The following is a 20,288-nucleotide window of genomic DNA, read 5'->3' as shown; positions in this document are numbered from 1 at the left end:
AATACTCCTCTTAAAATGAAGCTCTCACAGAAACAGACGGCGTAAATTTAAACAGAAAAAGTGCCACTTTGTGTACTCCCTTGCGCTTACACGCAAGCGTGTGCACACACACACACACACACAAACACACACACCGGGGCCTCAACTCTGTTGGAAAACACCTGTTAACTAGGGAGCACAGTGCAATTTACATCCTTCCCCCTAAACTAGATATGCGGCACCCAGTAGGTGGAAGTCCCGGGGGCCTTCCAGCTTCATGGCCGAGCACACAGAGGCAAAGTGCGGATTCATTTAAGCGGCAGCTCCCGCTGCTGCTGCTGCGTTTGCATTATGGAAGACCACATTTGTAACATTTTTCAGTGCTTCATCGGCGGGAAAAATAATAAAAGTAATTATTACTGACATTAACAATTAACTTGATCGTTTCTTTTATTTAAGTATCACTTTGGCAAACAGATGTCACGCCCCTATAGTCTGTGTAGTTTATGCGTTTCCTCTATTCACTTCAGGCCTGACGTGTTGAATTTTATTTGTTTCCATTTCTCTAAATGATTAAGGACTCAAGGAATCAAACAGCTCGTGTTAATAGTTAAAAATATATATATTTAACTTTTGCTCACTCTTCTGTTCGCAGTCTCCCTGTACTCTGGCCTTGTCAGTCAGTACTTTTTATTTTATTTTATATTTTTTATGACGGACTTAATAGAAGGAAACAACAGAGCTCTCGAGCACGCGCCCTCATCCACGCGCATTAGTGGGCAAAGACGGAACGCTTCTGAGAGGGAATAATAAAATTAGGATTCTGGGAAAAATGCGGCACACCTATTAGCAGTAATTTCCAAGTTAAAAAGTCCTCTCAGCGCCGGCAGTAAATCGCGCGTAAAAACGCATTTTGGAGCAAAGGTGGACTCGAGGCGGGTCATTGAACTCACAATTATAGCCACTCCGAAATAAATAAATGAATAAGTAAATTAATAAATGAATGAATTAATAAAAATCAGAAACTCTGCTCCGGGTCCAGATCCACTGATCTGGTGAATCACTTTCGATTGATTTTATTGATTGTCAGATCAACGAGGCCTGACTTCTAAAGAGCAGCCGAACCTTTTTCATTTTCCAGCCAAACACATTAGCGAGCAATAATTATCTTTTAAACGGCAACATGTGCTGCTGACATATTATGTCCAATTACTCATATAGATAACAGTGATTTATAGCCGAGGCTTCCGATGGGGACAGAACAATTTTGTAATTTATTTTGCTCTCATTTACCGGTGAAGAAAACGTTCCTTTCTTCCATATTTAGCGGTATCATTTCTCCACTAAAAGCTCCGATACTTATCCATTTCCCCCCGATATATCAATGTGTTATTGTATAACATTTCAAAGTACTAATATTCCAAAGTTGATATCCATGCATGTAGTAGTAGGTTCATTTTTTGCGTAGGTGGTGGTGTCAGTTTTCTAAAATAAGCTTCAAATCACAGTTAAATTTTTACATTTGAATTAAGAAACTTATAATGATGTATTAAACCAATTTCATTTTTTAAAAGTGTTTCTAATTTAAAGGCTCTTTTAGTCCAGCTTCTCTCGCTGGACTAAAAGAGCATTGGCATAATTGGCATTATTTTTAATTTGGGCAATTTAAAGTTGTATTTTTATCTGTATACTAATTGTGATTATTTTTAAAATAGTCACTTTTTTCAAATTAAACGTGCCTGACTGTAAAACTCTGTCACGCAGACGCTGATGTATGATTTTATTATTATTTTTGGCTGCTGTTTTCAGACTTGGTGATTCATAGGCTGCCGCTTATTTCTCGTGTCATTTGACACGAAGCAGGCTTTGCTTCATAGGCAAATTTAAAACGCCTTTTTTTAATACTTTACGTATTTATTTCTCTTTAAGATAATTCTTATTTTTTTATTTATATTTTTTCTTCATTTATAACTATTTTGTGCTCTCTGTTATTAAATTCAGAGAACAAGAATAATGAGAATAATTTATAATGTATGTATCCAAAAATATGAAAGGATTAATTAATTATTTTTAAGGGAAAGAACTTAAGTGCACTTTGTAATTGAAAGTATCGAAATACTTCATTTTCTTATTTTATTTTTTTACTTAGGCCTATCCTCTCTCTGTCTCTCTCCCCCCTCCTTGCCCTTCCTACATAAAAAGTCTGCAGGCGCACAAAAGAGAAGGAAAAGTGTCGAGTTCGAGGGAAAACTAACGAAAGATGATTTATTCGTCAGCGCTTTTGATTCTACCCCTCCTCCTGCCACCTCTGTGTTCCTCTCCCTCAGCAGTCAGCTGTTAATGCTCGCCGCTGATCTCGTTTGCTCCCCTTCTTTGCGCACAGAGCAGTGGACTAAAAATTAATGTCCATTTCACACCTCTTTCCCGGATCGATAGCTGCAGGGGAGGGAGGGGAGGTGTTATTTCATTTGGGATCCAGAGAAGCGCCGCGTTCCGAATAAAAGGAAAGCCTCCCGCCTGCTTAATTATCAGGAAACCGGCTAAACTTTTGCTTTCACTGCGGCACCGCTGATCGCTCCAGAATCACATCTATAATCAGATGTAGATGCTGTGCGCCTCTGCCGCCGTGTGAGAAGCTTTTCTGCTGCTTCCCGTGTTTTATTTGTTCGTCTCTCTGGAGGAGGACAGTAATTAAGATTTTTTTCCCCTAAAGGCGGGACTGTAACTTGTTGCAAGAAGCGTTTCTTTTCCTTCCAACTTTCCCCCCACCTCTCATTTCATTGTGAACAGCTCCCAGAATAAACCCGCTGTAAATTCACCGTCATTCAGATCCGCGCAAACTCGTTCTCATCCAAACAGAGGCCATTTCTCACATTTGGAAATACTAAGGCGTCATGACGCGCGCATTAACACCCCCCTCCCACCCCTTCTCTCTCCCATAGTAAATTAACCACGATCCGCTCAGTCTCGACTAGTTTGATGATGCTCCCCCCCCCCCCCCCCCCCCCCTCCGTTTATTAAGTCCTATCAATATGCACTAATTCCTCATTCTTTATTAAAAGCAGAACCAGGTCCTTCTCCACTTATCCGACATCTCCTTCCCTCCCCCCACGCATCCGAAATCCAGAGTGCGTTTTATTATATTTTGTTGTGCTAATAAACACTGGAGCTTATTTGACATGCAGACGGGTAATTGAAATAAACGCGTCGCCGGTAAATAACAAGTGTTTGAACACGCAGACATGAGAGCGAGGCCCTCCTTGGAGAGAAAGTGCGTCCTGCGCCGTCTGCATCTTAAAACTTTGTGTCATTGTTGTCGCGTTAGCGCTGATATAATCACCGTAATTAAGTGCGGAGAGCCGGATGCAATCATTTAATGGCTGGATATTGTAGGGCTGTCGCGCTTATCAAAACCCACCAAATGTTTTCCCTCCCTGGAAATTGCAGCCTGTCTGCAATGCAGAGAGTTGTTTTTTTATGAGGAGGTTTTGATTGATTTGTATAATACTTCATATTTGAACTTGAAGCAAAAGTTTTTATTTTATATTTTTTTTGTTTTGTTTTTTGTACAAATTACTTTCATGTCATCATATCTATCGATTTATATTTAAGAAAAAAAATCATACTAGATATTTTAACATGAATGAATGTGCTTTGTCTATTTTATATGGAAGCATTATTAAATCATATTAAGGACCTATGTGGAATACAGGCCTCCAATATTGATGTCATTATTTTTTCTTTTACCAACCAGCAAATGAGAATTCATGTGCAGTCTTAAAGTTTATCCTCTCTCTGCAAACATGCAATTATTCCTTTTATTGATGACAGGAAAGGGGAGTAGCTCACGTTCAGTCATTTTTCTGCTGGACGGAAATCACTCCATGGAGGGGATGCGGCACTGTGTGTTTAATGGTTTGATTGCATTGGAGAAGGCAGCCACTGGTAATGCCGTTATAGAGGGAAATATCACTTGGAGACGTTATTGGCAACAAGAGAAAGTCAAAGAATTAGCCTAATGGGGAGAAAGAGGTGGTGGCGGGGAGAGAGTTGTGTCGGGTGTCAGATACTTTCTATTCTCCATATTGCTCTGTGTCTCTGTGCGTCTGTCTCTATCCCCTTGCACCACCACCTTTGCCCCCCCCAATCCCCCCCCCCCCCAACCCCCCCCCCCCCCGCCCAGCCGCCACATCATATCTCTCTCAGGTTTCCCCCCTATCCGTCAATTACACTATGAACCGGATCACAGGCTCCCTGCTTGGAAAATAAGCTAATATTCACCCACCACCCCCCTTTCTCTCGCTCCTCTCTCCTTCGCACACCTCCCCAGAAGACACCGTTGGTGCATTTGCGTCCATCGATTGCACACAGGCGCTATTCGTGTAGCCTACTTATCATTTTTCTCTGCGGCCAGCGAGACATCCAGGCAAGAAGGAAACAAGACTGATACAGGGAGGGTGATCTAAGCAGCCAGTGTGGAAATGTGCACACACACCTGCAGAAGCGTCGCCTTTTCACATCTACAAATCTGCACACAAAGCAGACTGATATCCACATAGCCACTTTATGCTCTGTGGACGGCTTATGATAAGAAAAGGATCTGGTTGTTGCTTGAGCATCCTCCTGCCGCCTGAGGCCGACTTTTGACCTCTGTGATGAGCAGAAAGGATCATCGGCGTGAACAGAAGTTTCTCTCTGGTCATATCATTGATACTTACTGCACAGTAGAGGATTATATTGCAGCAAAAGCTGTAAGTGAAAACAGTGTACCTGGCAACAGTTTTTCCTTGTTAAACTGGAGCTAATTGGCTTGCACGCAGCCTGTAGAACAAACCGGCCAGCCGCCTGTCTGCCTGCCAGCCTGCTAGATTAGTGGCTGTTGTTGTACAACCCGGCACAGCAATAAAGACTCATAGGAGGGTGGCTGGTGCCACACACAGTCAGTTCCACTCCTGCAGGATGGAGAGCAAGCATGCCACCTGTTTGGCTCTTTTGTATTTGAAAAGTCAGAATTTATAAGGATTATGTCTTCAACAGAAGACGGTCTTTTCTGGTTTTAACTTCACTGTCATAAACTCAGGTACACCTTCCATATTAACAGCACCATAGATAAAGCACAGGGAGTGGTTTAAAAGAACTAAAGAGCACAGGGTGGTCTATATGTTTAATTCTATGAAAAGCTGTGTTTATGTGCATCAAATTCGATACATCCAAAAATTAACAACATTATTCGAGCAAACAAAAAAACAACAACATGCAGATACTTTGTTAAACCAAGAATCCAGCAATTACCTTTGATGATGGTGATCCGTGAGCTATGGAACAGTGTGCTTTTCCCATTTAGCCTTGCCTGACACCAGAAATTAGCTGGCCTCGCTGAAGTAGGCCTCGCTGCTGCTGCTGCTGTCATGAATAAAAATTCCTGCCACAGGTCCAGAATCATTTCTGTGTGCAGGCCATGACTCTGCGTCTCAGAAATCACAAAGACTCATTTGAGAAAGAAATCCCTTTTTTACTTTGCAGAATGAATGTCACAGAAAGCTTCTTGGAAAGACCAAAAAAACACACAGACTCTCTTTATTTCTGCATTTAAACATTTGGAAAGAAAACACAAAATGAATAAATCGCTCATGGTTAAGCGAGAAAAAAAGTCAAGAAAATCTACAGAGAACATCGCACTCTTGTCCAATCATTATTGATTTTACTGGTGAATATTGTGTCATTATCCACCCCAAGATGATATCCGTATGTGTGCGCGTGCTCCTCTTATTAAATCTAACTGCAATATTTTTCACTGCTGATGCATACATCTGCAGTTAACTGCAGCAGCTGTTGACTGCAGCAGCAAATAATGTGGCTACAGATTTCATATCAGAGAAGGATGAGCGAAGAAGAAAAAGGGGAGGAAAGAAACACAAGAAGAGATATTCGAAAGACATTTGGAAACAAAATTAGGGTTTTAGAGGCGAACGGAAAGACAAGGACAAATAATATGAGCGAGAACAAGAGAGAGGAGAGAGATAAATGCGTGTGATTCTTATTCACAAGGACGTTTGAGCTTTGCCTCGCGGCCAGACATGAATGAGTAGATTTCAATAGTATCGACTGTTGCTTCGGACATCAGCAAACACGCATGTACACACACACACACACACACACACACACACACACACACACACACACACACACACACACACACACACACACACACACACACACACACAGAAACATCTACTAGAGCACAAACACTGCTGTCTGTCTGGAATACAGAGCGGACCTGTATGCAGGTCAGCTCACACTTTTTTATGCTAAAATGCACGCACAAGCACACTGTCCTTATACAAGCCAACAGTTTACTTATGTTTCCCTCTATGTGAGCAGTACAGAGCCAAATATTTAATATCTGACTGTCGGGTTTTAAATAGCAGTGTTTTGTCTTTACTTTCGGCTGATGCAGTGCTCTCTCAGTGTGTCTTACCCTATAGCTTTGTTTGTGCTTAAAGCTTTTGTCGTTTCTGGCAGCACAGATTTATGTTAATGACTTATTCAGAGAAGGCACCAGAGCTGCACTCGTGTCAATTACACATTATGTGGATGCTTAGTTAAAAAGCCACCTATCCCTGTTTACTGAAATGCCCCAAACTGTGACCCGAAGAGATCAGAGATATAGTGTGTGTTTTATGATTTTTTTGGGTACATGTTTGATTTCATATCTATGAAAATGACTGCTACCAAGAATATAGATATTTAGATATAATTAATAAATATAAATATATATATTGTGTGTAAACCTTGAATGTAGCATCTATTTAACTGTGCTGACATGCTGAGGTTTAATAGTGTACGTTGAAATGATTATGCTAAAACATGATGTACCAAAGCTTTCAGGATAGATTGCAGAAGCTTAGGATGGATTTTAAGAGCTGTAAATTGTATCTGAAGTGTCAGATAATATTTTGTTCTCTGAGTTTTGCTGTCTCGCTTTTACACAATATGCTCACAGTGTTAAAGTCAAAAGCCAGGACTTCAGCATCTGTTAAACTACGCTGCATGGCTTTGTGTAGATTTTTTCTAGCGTTCATTTGTCTATACATACATGATTTGGTATGTGTGAGTGAATCTGTGTTTGTGTGTGTGTGTGTGTCCACCACAGAGATGCGATGAATGACACAGCTTGGCCTGTCTTGTAATAGAATGTAAGAGTGGCACTTTCATGCTTGTCAACAATCTCTAAATATACCCACCGACTGGGAGGTGCACGCTAACACACACACAGACACACACAGACATTTAGACAGGCCTGCGGTTTTGACTGCTTTTCTCTCCATCTCCATTAGAGAGGAAAAAAAACTGCTTTGCTTCCCGATAGTTTTGCAGATACCCCTGCACACACACACATACGCGCGCACACACACCAGTCACAGTCGACAGGATATTTTTATAACAACAATTGGATTCCTCTCCGTTCCATTCCAAAACTCAAGTCGGCACATTGGAAAACTTGATTTGACAAGTTTCAGCGCCGCTTTGGAGCAGCAAAAAAGCGTCAGTTACACACTCGAAGCAGCCATGCGGGAAAAATATTTATTCCAAGCAGTCAACAAAAAGGAAGGCTCCGATAAAAAAAAAAAAAAAGAAGCTTGCTCTTTGTCACTAGTGTAGTTGTTTGGAGCTCAATTTCCCTCCTGCGTCTCTGAACCTAACATTCCAAGCTGTTTAGGTCTCTATACTCCACATGTTGATGAATGAGGTAATCCACTGCAACATCTGGGCGGCAGAGATAGTGATCCTAACTTATGAAAAGCGTCAGATTATGGCTGACCTGAAGTGATGTCTTGCATTCATGATTCCACCATTAAAATGTCTCCAACTCTTGTTTTTTTCTTTTTCTTTTAGCTAACAAAGCAATCATATAAAATTCAATGATTATCTTAAGAAACCAATAATAACGTTTATGGCCACATTCACCAGTTATCCTATGTGGAATCTGCGACTCCACCTGCTGCCCACCTCCCAGTAACTCATAATTTCTGAGTAAGATTCCCTCTCAGAATGATGTAAATGCACATTGTTGTTGACACCGCAATTTCGCAGACTGGTACAACATTGTCAGTTAAAGTGCAGACTCGACGTGAAGAGCCCCTCTTGCTGTTTGTATTTAATATCGCCCTGACAGCTGTATCATTCTTGCACACTGTAATCAAATTATGACAGCGTGGTAAATGTTCCCCTGTGACATTTTCTATTATAAAATGCATATACCCGGTGTCAGACACTGTGTGGGTGGTATCCATCAATGGCAAATGGGATTGTAAGTGGCACGGGCCGACATTATGCATATTTGCGTTAGATGTAATTGCGCTTGTATATTGATGATATACATAGGTGTATGTCATCTAGAATTATGATTGTTTTTTTAGTGATGAAGTTAAAAAAAACGAAAAAAGCTTTTTGACACTTCTTTTCATGTAATATTACAAATACACAGATTTTAAGGCCTCGAAAACACACACACACACTCATGCTTTTGTGCGTATGCAGGACCACCAAGCCAGAAAGCAGCCAGATTATGTGAGTCACCCTGGGAGATGAGATATGTACCCTTTGCTCTGTTATCACACCCTTTCCTTCCCTCTGTCTTCCTCACCTCTCACTATCTTATCTATTTTCTTCTTCTTCTCCTTGTTTCCTCACCTCTAATTTTTCATCTCCCGCCTTCTCCTCATCTCTCCTCATCTCTCCTCTCGCCCTCCCTCGACTCGCTCCTCTCCTGCTGCGGCCTGTAAGGAAATATCTAGTGTTCTCTTATTGGATTGGCTGCTTCACGTTGGCGGCCCTTCACTCGCTGCCCGCCGGCCTGTTGGGTAATGATAATAAAATTGAAATATCTTAGTACTTATCAGTGTATTACCTTGCTATCAACACCTCAGACACACTCCTATTTTAGAGGTTACAGAGGAGAAAGAGCGATCTGATATACGGCGTGAAGACAGTGGGTAGGAGCAGAGAAAGAGAGGGGGTATACTGAGAGACAGAGGAAGCTGTGGGACAAAGAAAGCAAGTTTTGTTGTGGTCACTTATGGAAGGTGTTATTTCCTGTATCGACTGCGATAGAGGAGAGAGAGCGTGGAAAGGGGCGTTGGTGGGCTAGGAGTGAGGCGTGTAATGCGACTCTGTGGCATCAGTCCAGACCAGAGAGGTGTGTTATTGTAAGCCCTTCTCAACACTCCGTGCTGGTCTACTGTACATTTGCGGTAATGTAAAACATCTCCCCCACCAATCTCTCTGTCTCTGGGCCTTCTCCTTTCTCTTGGCAGTTGTTGTTCTGCATATTTGTGTGTGTGTGTGTTTCTGTGTGGGAGGCAGAGCAGCGTGCCAAAGCCAAGATCAGGTTTGGAAATTGATTTGAATGAGTGTTGTGGACAGCTGATAGCTATAAAAGATTTTCTCCTTTCATTTCCCAGGGAGTTTCTCCTTTGATGTTGGCTGCTAGTCAACACAGCTTTGAACCTTGTCTAGAGAGGCTGCTACTTGATACTGTGTGAGTTTGTATTTGTTGTGTGTTTATGTATGCACAAGGCTTCACGTTTGACCTTTTTTAAGTTGCATGAGTGTCGAATTTTGATGGCACGAGTGAGACTTTAGATTGCTTTTTTGGGGGGGATAATATATACATATACATGGTACACGTCATATCACTCCTGATAAGCTGTTAAATTATGCATATTTTCTCTTAATCTAGCGCTAAATCCCACCGCTGCGTATTTGTAACAAGCACATCTTTACCTATTCTAAATCTTAACATATTGGACCTTTAATAAGGCAGCCACCTTCAAATTGCCCTTTGGGGATAAAAATCTCTGCAGTGTTATGCTGTCGTTTCATCGGCTGCCTCTCTGCGTTCCTCTGTCTGACCAATCGCATGCTACAATCTAATCCCCGGGAGGGAAAGATTCTAGTCTGTTGCCACGGATGCCGAGAGGTCGTGGGGTCAAGTACGGCTAATTTATTCACTCAGTCAGATTTCCTCTGGCTCGTGGATGGCAGATGGCGAGGCCTGATATGATATCACCCATCTGAATCACTCAAGGGAGAAGGGAGGGAGGCAGAGATGGGGAAGAGAGGGAGCGATGGGAGGGATGAGAGGAGAACAGATTGACAGGAGAGATGTAAAAAGAAAGAGAGGACAGATTAAAATTGGGGGGAATTAAAAGTGGTTAGATGGAGAGATAGGGTAGCATAGCCTGTGAGGATGCAGAGTGTATTCGCCCCACCAAGTCGGGGCGCTGAGCTGAACATTGAGCCACACAGGCTGTTATCACATGTGTGGGTGTGGGTGGAAGTGTGGATGTGTGTGTGTGTCCTTATCTTAAGACAAGTGGTTCTGGTCCAATAATATCCTGGGAGATGGTAAGAATAAGCGGCTTAGACCAAGATCTGAGATGGAAGAGGGAGGGAGAATAGCTGGCGCTAGGGAGATGAGAGGAGGAGATGTGGATGGAGAGAAGAGGAAGAAGAGGAGGAGGGGATGGATAGATTAGGATGGAGGACAAGGAGGGGGGCATTTGGAAAGAGATGAGACGTAGAGGTTTGCAGAGATCGTAATGGAAAGATGTGATGTGGAAACAGTTTATAGAAGTTTTTTTTAAAGAGAAGGAGGAAAAAAGAGGAGGGCAAACTGAGAGAAGTTTGTGGCTTGAAAAAGTTCTTGGCTTTTTGTCAAAGGGCAGGGATTTACAGGATTTGATCAACAGTGTCAACTCGAGGACACTTTTTCCCAAGAGGTTTTGAGTTTGTAGCTTCAACAACAGTGCTTAAGAACACTCTGTCCCCCAAAGGCTTTGAATTCAAGCCTTGGCTTCCAGCAGCTTCTTTATTAAAAATTTTCCACTCAGCTCCTCTCCTTTCCACTGCATACATACTGAGAGCAAGGCATCGATCTTTGTTGGAAAAGCAGCACGCCTCTTGTTTCTGAAAGTACCTATCATTAAGGAAAGATGAGGAGGTCTAAGATAAATGTGAGAGGGTGTGCAGAGGGATTTACATTTTTACTGTGGATATAAAGAAACAGATGAGCTGATTTGAAGCCCTCTGCAGGCACAGCCAGGACGTTTCTGAACTACCAAAAATGGCGGAATTGACGAGAAGTCTCAAGTAAATACCTGAATATCTAAATTAGTTTATGGGAAGCTTTCAGTTGAAAGGTTACTTTGCACTGAATCTGAAACATTATGCACAGCTCTGAGTCTCAGTTGAAATCTAATGCTTGTGTTTTGTGTGTCCTCAGTTTGGTGACCCCCCTGAAGATGCGGAATCGGCTTTGACGACCTACAGATATCCACCTGTCCCAGAACATTCAACTTAACCAACAAATCCAGCAATCAGGAAGGAGAGAGGAAAAAACGCTATCTAGAACATTCATTGTATTTAATATCAGCACTAACCTAATCCAGACTGCTACTTTAGTGAATGACAGAACATGCCCAATGGCATATACGAGGCATGGAATGATCTGAACTGAACAGAGTTTGAGTTTGGTTATTTGGTTAGAGGCAAAATAGAAAACTTTAGTTCCACTGCAGAGAAATGAACTGAATTCAAGCTAATCTGAACAGACGTTGGCTGAGTCTTCATTTTCTTCAAAAACACTCTTTTCTCACTAAGGGCTGTTTTTGGAGCCCCTTCCTTCAACAAGCCAAAACCTTCAAGTCTCCAACCCGGATTCCCTTACTTCTTCAGACCCTTTCCAAGGGTCTTGGACATTGTTTTTAATCTCATTGAGGAGGAATAATTTCCTCCTTCTGAAATTCCCGCAGCCTTCTTTGTCAATCCAGACATGGACCTCCACCGGGCAGCTTTCAAGATGGAGAGTTCCTCCTACCTGCCCAATCCCCTGGCTTCTCCAGCTCTCATGGTCCTGGCCTCCACAGCCGAAGCTTCTCGCGATGCTTCCATTCCCTGCCAGCAGCCGCGTCCCTTTGGTGTGCCAGTTTCTGTGGAGAAAGACGTCCATTTGCCATTCAACAACGGCTCTTACACTTTTGCGTCAATGTACCACCGCCAAGGCGCTGTCCCACCAGGGTTTCCCAATAGGGACTTTCCTCCATCCCTCCTTCACCTCCATCATCAGTTTGCCCCACCTAACCTGGACTGCTCGCCCATCAGCATGCTGAATCACAGCGGCGTTGGCGCCTTCCGGCCCTTTGCATCGCCTCCAGAAGATCGGGATGGGGCACCAGGAGGGTATCAGTCTGCTTTCACCCCAGCCAAGCGCCTCAAAGGGTGCCTAGATGCAGAGTCTTCACCCCATCTGCGGTACTCTGATGCTGAAGGGAAAGAGTACGACTTTGGTGGTGCACAGATCCCCCCCGGGGGCTCCCCCAGCAGCGCCCTGAAAGCAGTGGAAGACAGTGGGAAAAAGATCTTCGCTGTGTCAGGCCTCCTGTCTGATAGAGAGACTTCATCCAGTCCTGAGGACCGCATTGAACGCTGTAAGTAACCATTCGTATCTGTTCCACATCTCGTTTAGCCACATCAAACTATGCAAGCACAAGTGTGACAAACCACAGGAAAAAGTAAATTAGTGAAAACCTAACAGTATGAGCATACAACATACAGTACTAACATTAATGAGGGATTATGGACTGGTGCTTTCAACCTTTATCAACACACACAGTGAAAGAATATCCATTGTAGTTATCCCTCCTGAATTAGGCACCTGGAAAATCTATAACCAGGAATACTGGGGCATTGGTAATGTGTTGGAGGCGTCTAGTGGAACAACACTCAAACACTTTACGTTGACATGTGTGTCACCTTTCTAAACCATGTTGAAAATATCTAACACATTATTGCTCTAAGGGTGTTTTCCAGGATAAACCCGAATAAATCCCCATTTGCTCTTGTACGATGACAAATTTATACACATGCAATGACTGAGCCAGGTTTTTTTTTTGCATTATACATTAAACCTGTTCTAGATATATTGTTTCAGATATGACAGGTGGCAAAATCACAACTTAAAACATAATAATCTTGCATTAAAAAACACCCAAACTGATACAGTGATGCAGAAGGGCAAATTTTTCCCATTATTCTACATGCAATTATAATAGTAAGGCTTGCAAACTAAACAGATTTACACATACAGGCACACAGAGTCCACTGTAATTCTAAACTAACTCAAAGTACAACTTGCTGCAGTGTGTAAAAGAATGCAAATGTTCACACATTAGCATCACACACACCAATAAACAATCACATCAATGTTTTTCCTGTCATCATCTCTCCCAGCTTTCCCTATATCCTTGTTTCAAAAGCCCACAAGCTCCACTGGTCACATTAGCATTCACCAGTGGAAGGATGCCATTTGGCCCTCATGCACTGGGAATCTGATTAGTATGTGAGCATGTGTGTGTGTGTGTCTGTGTGTGCGTGCATGTGTGAGTGACTGGTTCAGAGACCGGCCATGCTCTTTGCCATCAGCATTCATCATAGCTCCACGCTGGCAGCCCTGTTGCCAAAAGATTTACCCACATACCCAAAAGCTTGGCAAGCCATGTTTGCGTGTGTGCGCGCAATAAAAGGAAGGTGGAAGAGGAGCTGTAAGAATTCCAAGCGCAAATACGCAAGCATGGGCAAACACTCTTCCACAAACAGCTTTTAGCATGAGCGCCGACAGCTCCTACACATGTCAACAAGCTGTATCGGATCCCAGTGACAAATTAGGAGAGAGGCAGACGGCGACGTGCTTATGGTGTATAATTTAGGCAGTCTTCCCTTTTTTGGTGTTTTTAATTATTCAGCTTTTCTTCTTTTAACTTAACACAGTGTCTCACCTTTGTCGGCTTTTTCTACACTCTTCCTTTTCCCAATCCTCTTCCATCTTTGATCTTGTGTGTGTGTGTGTGTGTGTTTGAGGGATGCATCCTTGATGGAACACATGAGAGACAGAGGCGACGACCTGAGACTGATCCGATAAAAAAGACCACTGCGGGAAAGACAGAGAGGGTGAGAAAGAGAGGAATAGAGGGAGGACGAACAGAAAGGAGGAAATTGGGAAGATGACACCCAGTGGTTTTTGCAGGGGGTGGAGGGTAAGAAGGAAAAGAAAGATATCAAAGTGCACAAAATGCAAGAGAAAAGGAAACGAGAACAAAGAGAAGGAAAAGAGAAAAATCTCACAGATTATGTGAGGTTCATTATGTTCCAGATTTAGCTTGAAATCTAGGCCTGTTTCACGTGAAGCTTAACATCTGTTTGTGGCAGCACTAAGGCACACCTGCACTGCCTTGCTCAAGAGAACTCTGAATGGTGAGTAACACACTACGATGTGCTCATAATTCGTGAGCAATAAGACCGAGGGCAGAGACAGAATGGAAGATGGGTACAGGGCTTCTGTGCTGTCTTTTGGAACGGCTGAATCTGTATCTAATCAGGTTAAATCTTGGCACAAGTAGCCGGCACCTCTACCATAGGCTTCTAATGCAATTGGATGTGCAGAGGCACTGCTTACAGCAAAGAATTATGGGTTCTCCTTCACTGGTTTTGGCTATCCAGGGGAGGCGTAAAGAACAAACAACACTTTGGTACAATCCCATGAGAACAGCGCCCTTGCTGCTTCACACACACATTAGCTAACTAGCAGCCTCTCTCTGTGTGTGTGTTTGTTTGTTTTTTTTACACATACATGAGGCTATTTTTTACTTCCACTGTAAAAAAAAAAAGAGGTTTTTAATGTTCAGGATCATACAGTGGTGACCGTGAGTGTGGTCTAAAAAACGTCATTATTATTGACAGGCATTTCCTCAGGTCAAATACATAAGCTAAGATATCATGCTAATTTTCATTTATAGGGTGTAATGTTTTAAACTCTTAACTAAAAAATCCTCAGATCTCCAAGGAAGTTTGCTTAAACTGTCCTGCTTAGCTCATAAGAGTGCATCCAGTGTAGAAGTGACATTGTAAATTTCAGGGAACTTTGAGTCCATGTAAGCCATTAAATCTGCACCTTATCTAGGCTGGGGTTATTTATAGTACATGGGTCTAATTTATGGTTGCTAATAAAGTACTGATATCCTTCTCCCCTTCCAAAATACTAAATTAATTGCATGTGACTTATTGACAAGATTAAGTTCAAAACTTGCTTGTTGCACAATTGTAGTAAAAAAAAAATTCCAATAGGTGCCTAAGTTAATTTCAGACTCCAGCTTGCCAGTGTTATCTCTAATTACTTACAGAGCTTTGCATACAGTAGTCGGCCACAGGAAAAGAACAGAGCAGAGCAGTTATGGCAGCAGGTATGATACTGATTAAGCAGGTTGCCAAGTGGCTTGCAGATGCACAACAACTCTGAGTAGGTTAAAGCAGCTTAAATAAATGAAGATGATCAACTGGATGTGTACAGGGGTATAAACTGAGCTGTGAGCTGCTGTGAGCTAGCTGGTTGGGATTGTCTCTGTGGCCTGCCTGAATTAGTGCTGTGCTTGATTTAGCAGGTTCTTCTAATTTAGTGTAAGCCATTAGGCATACTTAAGCAGACACCTGATCTATCTATCTATCTATCTATCTATCTATCTATCTATCTATCTATCTATCTATCTATCTATCTATCTATCTATCTATCTATCTATCTATCTATCTATCTATCTATCTATCTATCTATCTATCTATCTATCTATCTATCTATCTATCTATCTATCTATCTATCTTGCTCGCAATGCCTTCACTTCAGTGCTATCAGGAGGATGCAGATCTTGTTGTTCATGAATGAATTTACACTTAAATTCAACCCATTTTCACCCCTCTTTTCAGTCACGTCTCATGCAAGTTAATCCCAGGTTAGAATGCGAGATTTCCTTTGCTCTACACTTAAAAAAAAGACTTTTGAAAAACTCGAAAAACAATGTAACCCTAACTTCTTTGCATGGAGTTTGCCTCATGCCACTCCAAGCAACAGTGGCCTACTCTGTGCTAAGCCTCCTTAAATCCCTCCACTGCACCGGCAGGCACGTTGGCTGTTAACTAAACTTGCTAACCTGTCAGCCACTAAACCGTCACATAAAGGCCCCATCATGCCTTAAGAAGACTATGCATGTCATATTATGGTAAAAGCTATTACCATTTACTGTATTCACACTGTGGGATTTTAGCAGAAGAGCAAAGGAATACAAAGTGGATGAGGGTTTATGTCAGTAAATGAGAGAAAGGAATTATGGGATGTGTGATTGGTATTAATGCGAGTGTTGACAAATGAAACAATCCACCCTTGCAGTGTACTTGTTTGTTTGTGGAGGGGATTTGACGGTTTTGCGTGACGTGTCAGTGTCACGTTCCATCATCTTTGCCCCCCTCTCCCTCTCTCTTCTCTCGTTCTTTTTCCTGCATCTTTTCCCCATGTTCCCATCCTTTTCCTCTTCCTCTCCCTGTTTATTTTTTTTTTGTGTGTGTCTCCCAATAAGAGTGTGTGACCGCTGTAGTCTGTTTGTTGACATTCTCTCCGCTCTCCACATTTACAAGGCTGAGAGATTTACACTGACCCTCACCCCAAATGCCTAGTCCAACTTCCTTGCCTTTTTTTTCTTCTTTTCTTTTGTGTTATGTTCTACACACACACTTTACATACAGGAAAAGTAGGTGAAAAGCCTTATTTAGATGACAAATGTTAAATTTTAAAAAGGAGCAGAAACGTTTGGCAGGAAAAGAAAGTCCAGAAATTTTTGTAGCAACTGAATGAGGGGAAGGAATGTATGAAGGAGGGAAGAGTAGAATCAGATAAAAGAAAGGATGAAAGAGCAGTGGGAAGGAAGGATAGGAAGAAACAGGATGGTGAGATGTTGAGCTGAAATGCATATCCCAGCTGCTGGACTGAAATAAAAGCAGAAGAATTCTTATGAAAACATGACCGAGACAGGTAGATAGTGATAATACCTACGAAATCTGATCTTTATTCAAGAGCTTCCTAATCATCAATCCAGAAATTAGACCTCAAAGCCTCGCTGGAAACTTTTCTATTTGAAGGGAATGGGTTTAAAAGTCCCATTTCTCTCTGTATTCCCATCAACCAACATCAGGCACAGCTGTTAAAACACACAGCAAGACTCCTTCTCTGCATCCTCCTCTTCGCCTTTCTTCTGTTCTTTTTTTGGTGTCGCCTCCTTTTTTCGCGTGTGTTTATGTTCACCCTCATCTAAAACAGAGCAAATGTCATGTGTGTTGTTTCTTTTTGGGGCTGAGTTGCACAAAAGAAAAAAAAAATCCACGGTAGAGAAAAATAAACTGTAGACGAAAGAGCAATGAAGTTCTCAGAAAGGGATGATGGATGATGTTAGCGGGTGTCAAAACAGATTTTGTCTTGGTTCGGGGTGTTTTTTTTTTTTTGGTCCATCTTTAGCTGTTAGCGGTCATCACTGTGGGATTCCTGCACCCCAATTCCCACAGACTGACTGTCAGTCAAGCAAAATTCTTCTACGTGGACTCTTTCTGTCTTTGATTTATTTGTTTTTTAAAACGTTGTATTTTTTTTGGTCCTTTCCATTCCTTTTTGGGTTCAGAAAGGATTCAGAAACACTCATCCTTCTCCTTGTCCTCACATAACAATCTGCCCTGCTCTTCACTCTTATCCCTCCCACCCACCACCACCACCACCACCTTCCATCTCTGCCTGTCACGGTCTAGTGGCAGGGTTAAGTTAAGTAAGAGTGTTCTAATAATTAGGACTGGGACTCGCCTGCCTGCTCTCCTGTGTGTGTGTGCATCTTCCTGTCAGTGCTTAGCCAGATGTTAAAAGGCTTGTCCCTCTCATGTTGCCTCCCTGTCAGTTGCCAATGTGTGCCACACACACACACACACACACACACACACACACACACACACACACACACACACACACACACACACACACACACACACACACACAGGATCATGAGGGACTGTCCTACTTGCGGTAGCTTTGTTTACCCTCAAGTGTGAGCCCTTCTGCCCTTCTGGCAGCTCCCCCAGGGTGAGGAGTGTGTGCGTTTTTTCCCTGTCAATAACAGCCTTTATGCATCCAACTCATATTTTCCTCATATAGCAGCTATAACATGTGAGCACATAATTATTAAAGGCTTCTATTTGAAACAAAAAGCAAAAAGAAAGGAAATATTTTCATATTTCTTGTTGTAAGGAATATGAAAATATTTATTTACTATCGCTCTTTTATGCAAACTCCCCACCCCCTTTCTCTCTCTGGGTGGTAGCTGGAAGCAATTGTCTACTTATGTGTGTGTGTGTGTGTGTGTGAGTTGGTGTGACTCTTGCAGTCATTGTTGCGATGCTGCGCAGATCAAGGATTAGTTGCTTCCTGTCGAGCCTTTTGTCTGCCCAGCCACTCCATTTCAACATAGATCACTTTTGTGTGTGTGTGTGTGTTTGTGTGTGCATGAGCAGGTTACACAAATGAGCAACTGAGCTGGTTTAAGACACATGAAGGAGCGAGGATGAGATGAGAGGAATCCCTCTGCAGCACTCTGCAAAATATTCTCCAGCCTCAAAAGTGATTTCATCTTGTCTCCCATAATAGGACACCTGCTAACACGGTGACATATAATAACCAGCTTGTTTCCACTGCTGCTTTATTTATCGAGAAAAACTAGAAGCATGTAATAAGGATAACACTCAAATGAAAGGATGTTACTTTGCAGGCAAGTGGTTGCTTTAAAATGAAAGTTTTACACACACACACACACATGCACTGGTTCCGGAATTCCACTTTGTTCCCTCGGTGACATCAGCTCAGCCAATAAAAACCCCCGTGTTAAAACTCCGCTGAGCCTCATACAACTGCAGCACACCTGGCAACACAACACACATTTCTTCTTTTTTTTTAATATGGACACACAGTTGCACACAATCGGCCTCACACAAGACCCTGGCGTGCCATAGCCCCAAACTGACCTCTGCGGTGTGCTGGCTTTTAAATTTTGGTACATTCGCGGTGCTTCGTCTGAAGAAAGCATGTGACAGGACTCTAACAGCACACAAACCTGATTTATTGCTGTTAATGCTCGTCGGCACAACAAGACGCAAATTGTCATAAAAGCAGCTCAGATATGTTCTTTTTCTTAAAGCAAAGGTCAAGCAAAGCGTTCTGTAATTTGTGGTTTAACTTTCCCCTAAAGGAATCTAAGTTAATGCAAAAATGATTGCCGGGTTACTTTATGCACCTTTACGTTTTTTTCTTCAGAGGAGCTTCGGGATTCAGACACCTTTTAATGCAGACGTATTAAAACATTCCTTTTCCCCCTGTTTCCTCTCCTTTATCTTATCCTGCCACCTTCTTTGCCCTGTTCTCTCCCTCCGCTCTGTCCTCCCCCCTTACTCTCCTCTCCTCAGTAATCTAATCTGCAGCCAGTTTGTGGATGCAGTCTACTGTGACAGACCCCCCCAACCACCATCACCACCACACACACACACTCCCCTCCCACTTTTCTCACTTTCACACACACAAATAGCAGGCCCTTTTCCAAAAAAGGCCCACGTCTTGGCAATGCCCCCCTCCTCCACCACTCCCTCCTCACCCCCTTTCTGCCTTGGTCACACCCTCTTTAATATTGAATTATTCATCAAATCTGATTGGTTCCTGCTGATGGCGGCCATGATGCGAGCGAACGATTTGTGTGTGTGTCTGTGTGAGTAGGGGTGTTGTGGGTATGAGATCGTTAGCGCTTCTCAGTGCATTGCTGCTTCACAAAGCTGGACCGGCCCATTCTTCAGTACATGCACACGCATGTGCAATTTAATATATAATTATTTTTAATGCAACAGGAGCCACTAAATCATCCATTTGCACCTGTAGCTTTGTGGAAGTAAGGCCCAACTCTTTGAATGGAAAGTGTGTTTTTGCATAACTTTTCTTCAAGATGGAAGTTGATGGCAACTTGTGTTATTGCCACCAGCGCTTCCTCACTGGTCTCCTCCATCCGAAAAGTTGCCCCCACTAACCCCTTATCACAAAAGCTTAACATCTGCTGCAGGAAAAGCCCCCAAAGTCACTTGTAAAGGTGAAACAAATCAATAATGCATGTTTTATATGCATGCCAGAGTATGTGTGGATGTGTGTCTGTGTGTGCACGCTCATATGATTTGCATACACCAGAATCTATACTATTCAATACTGGGAGTGCGCTCTGGCATGTGCAGAGATTTAAAGGTTCTATTCGCTCTTTAAGTCTGATGTCATTAAACGCTTCCAGGTTCAAACTCTCCTTCAGTTCTCAACCTCAAATGGACACTGCGGCATCACTGAGAGTTAAAAACTGTCTAAATTC

The 20,288-nt window shown here is 42.5% G+C and overlaps 1 protein-coding gene across 3 annotated transcripts in view; it reads left to right on the top strand.

Annotated features, from left to right (window-relative positions):
• The window catches only part of rnf220a (ring finger protein 220a), a 164,140-nt gene that overhangs the window by 1,529 nt on the left and 142,323 nt on the right, over positions 1-20,288 (top strand). For all 3 annotated transcript variants that reach the window (XM_026150981.1, XM_026150980.1, XM_026150982.1), the window contains exon 2: positions 11,267-12,470. In XM_026150981.1, coding sequence (XP_026006766.1) covers positions 11,816-12,470 — 655 coding nt within the window. In that variant the 5' untranslated portion in view covers positions 11,267-11,815. The remainder of the gene's footprint in view (positions 1-11,266; positions 12,471-20,288) is intronic.

This window comes from Astatotilapia calliptera, chromosome 18 (genome assembly GCF_900246225.1).
Source record: "Astatotilapia calliptera chromosome 18, fAstCal1.2, whole genome shotgun sequence".
NCBI classification, from domain to species: Eukaryota; Metazoa; Chordata; class Actinopteri; order Cichliformes; family Cichlidae; genus Astatotilapia; species Astatotilapia calliptera.
This window is presented reverse-complemented; position numbering and strand designations above follow the sequence as displayed.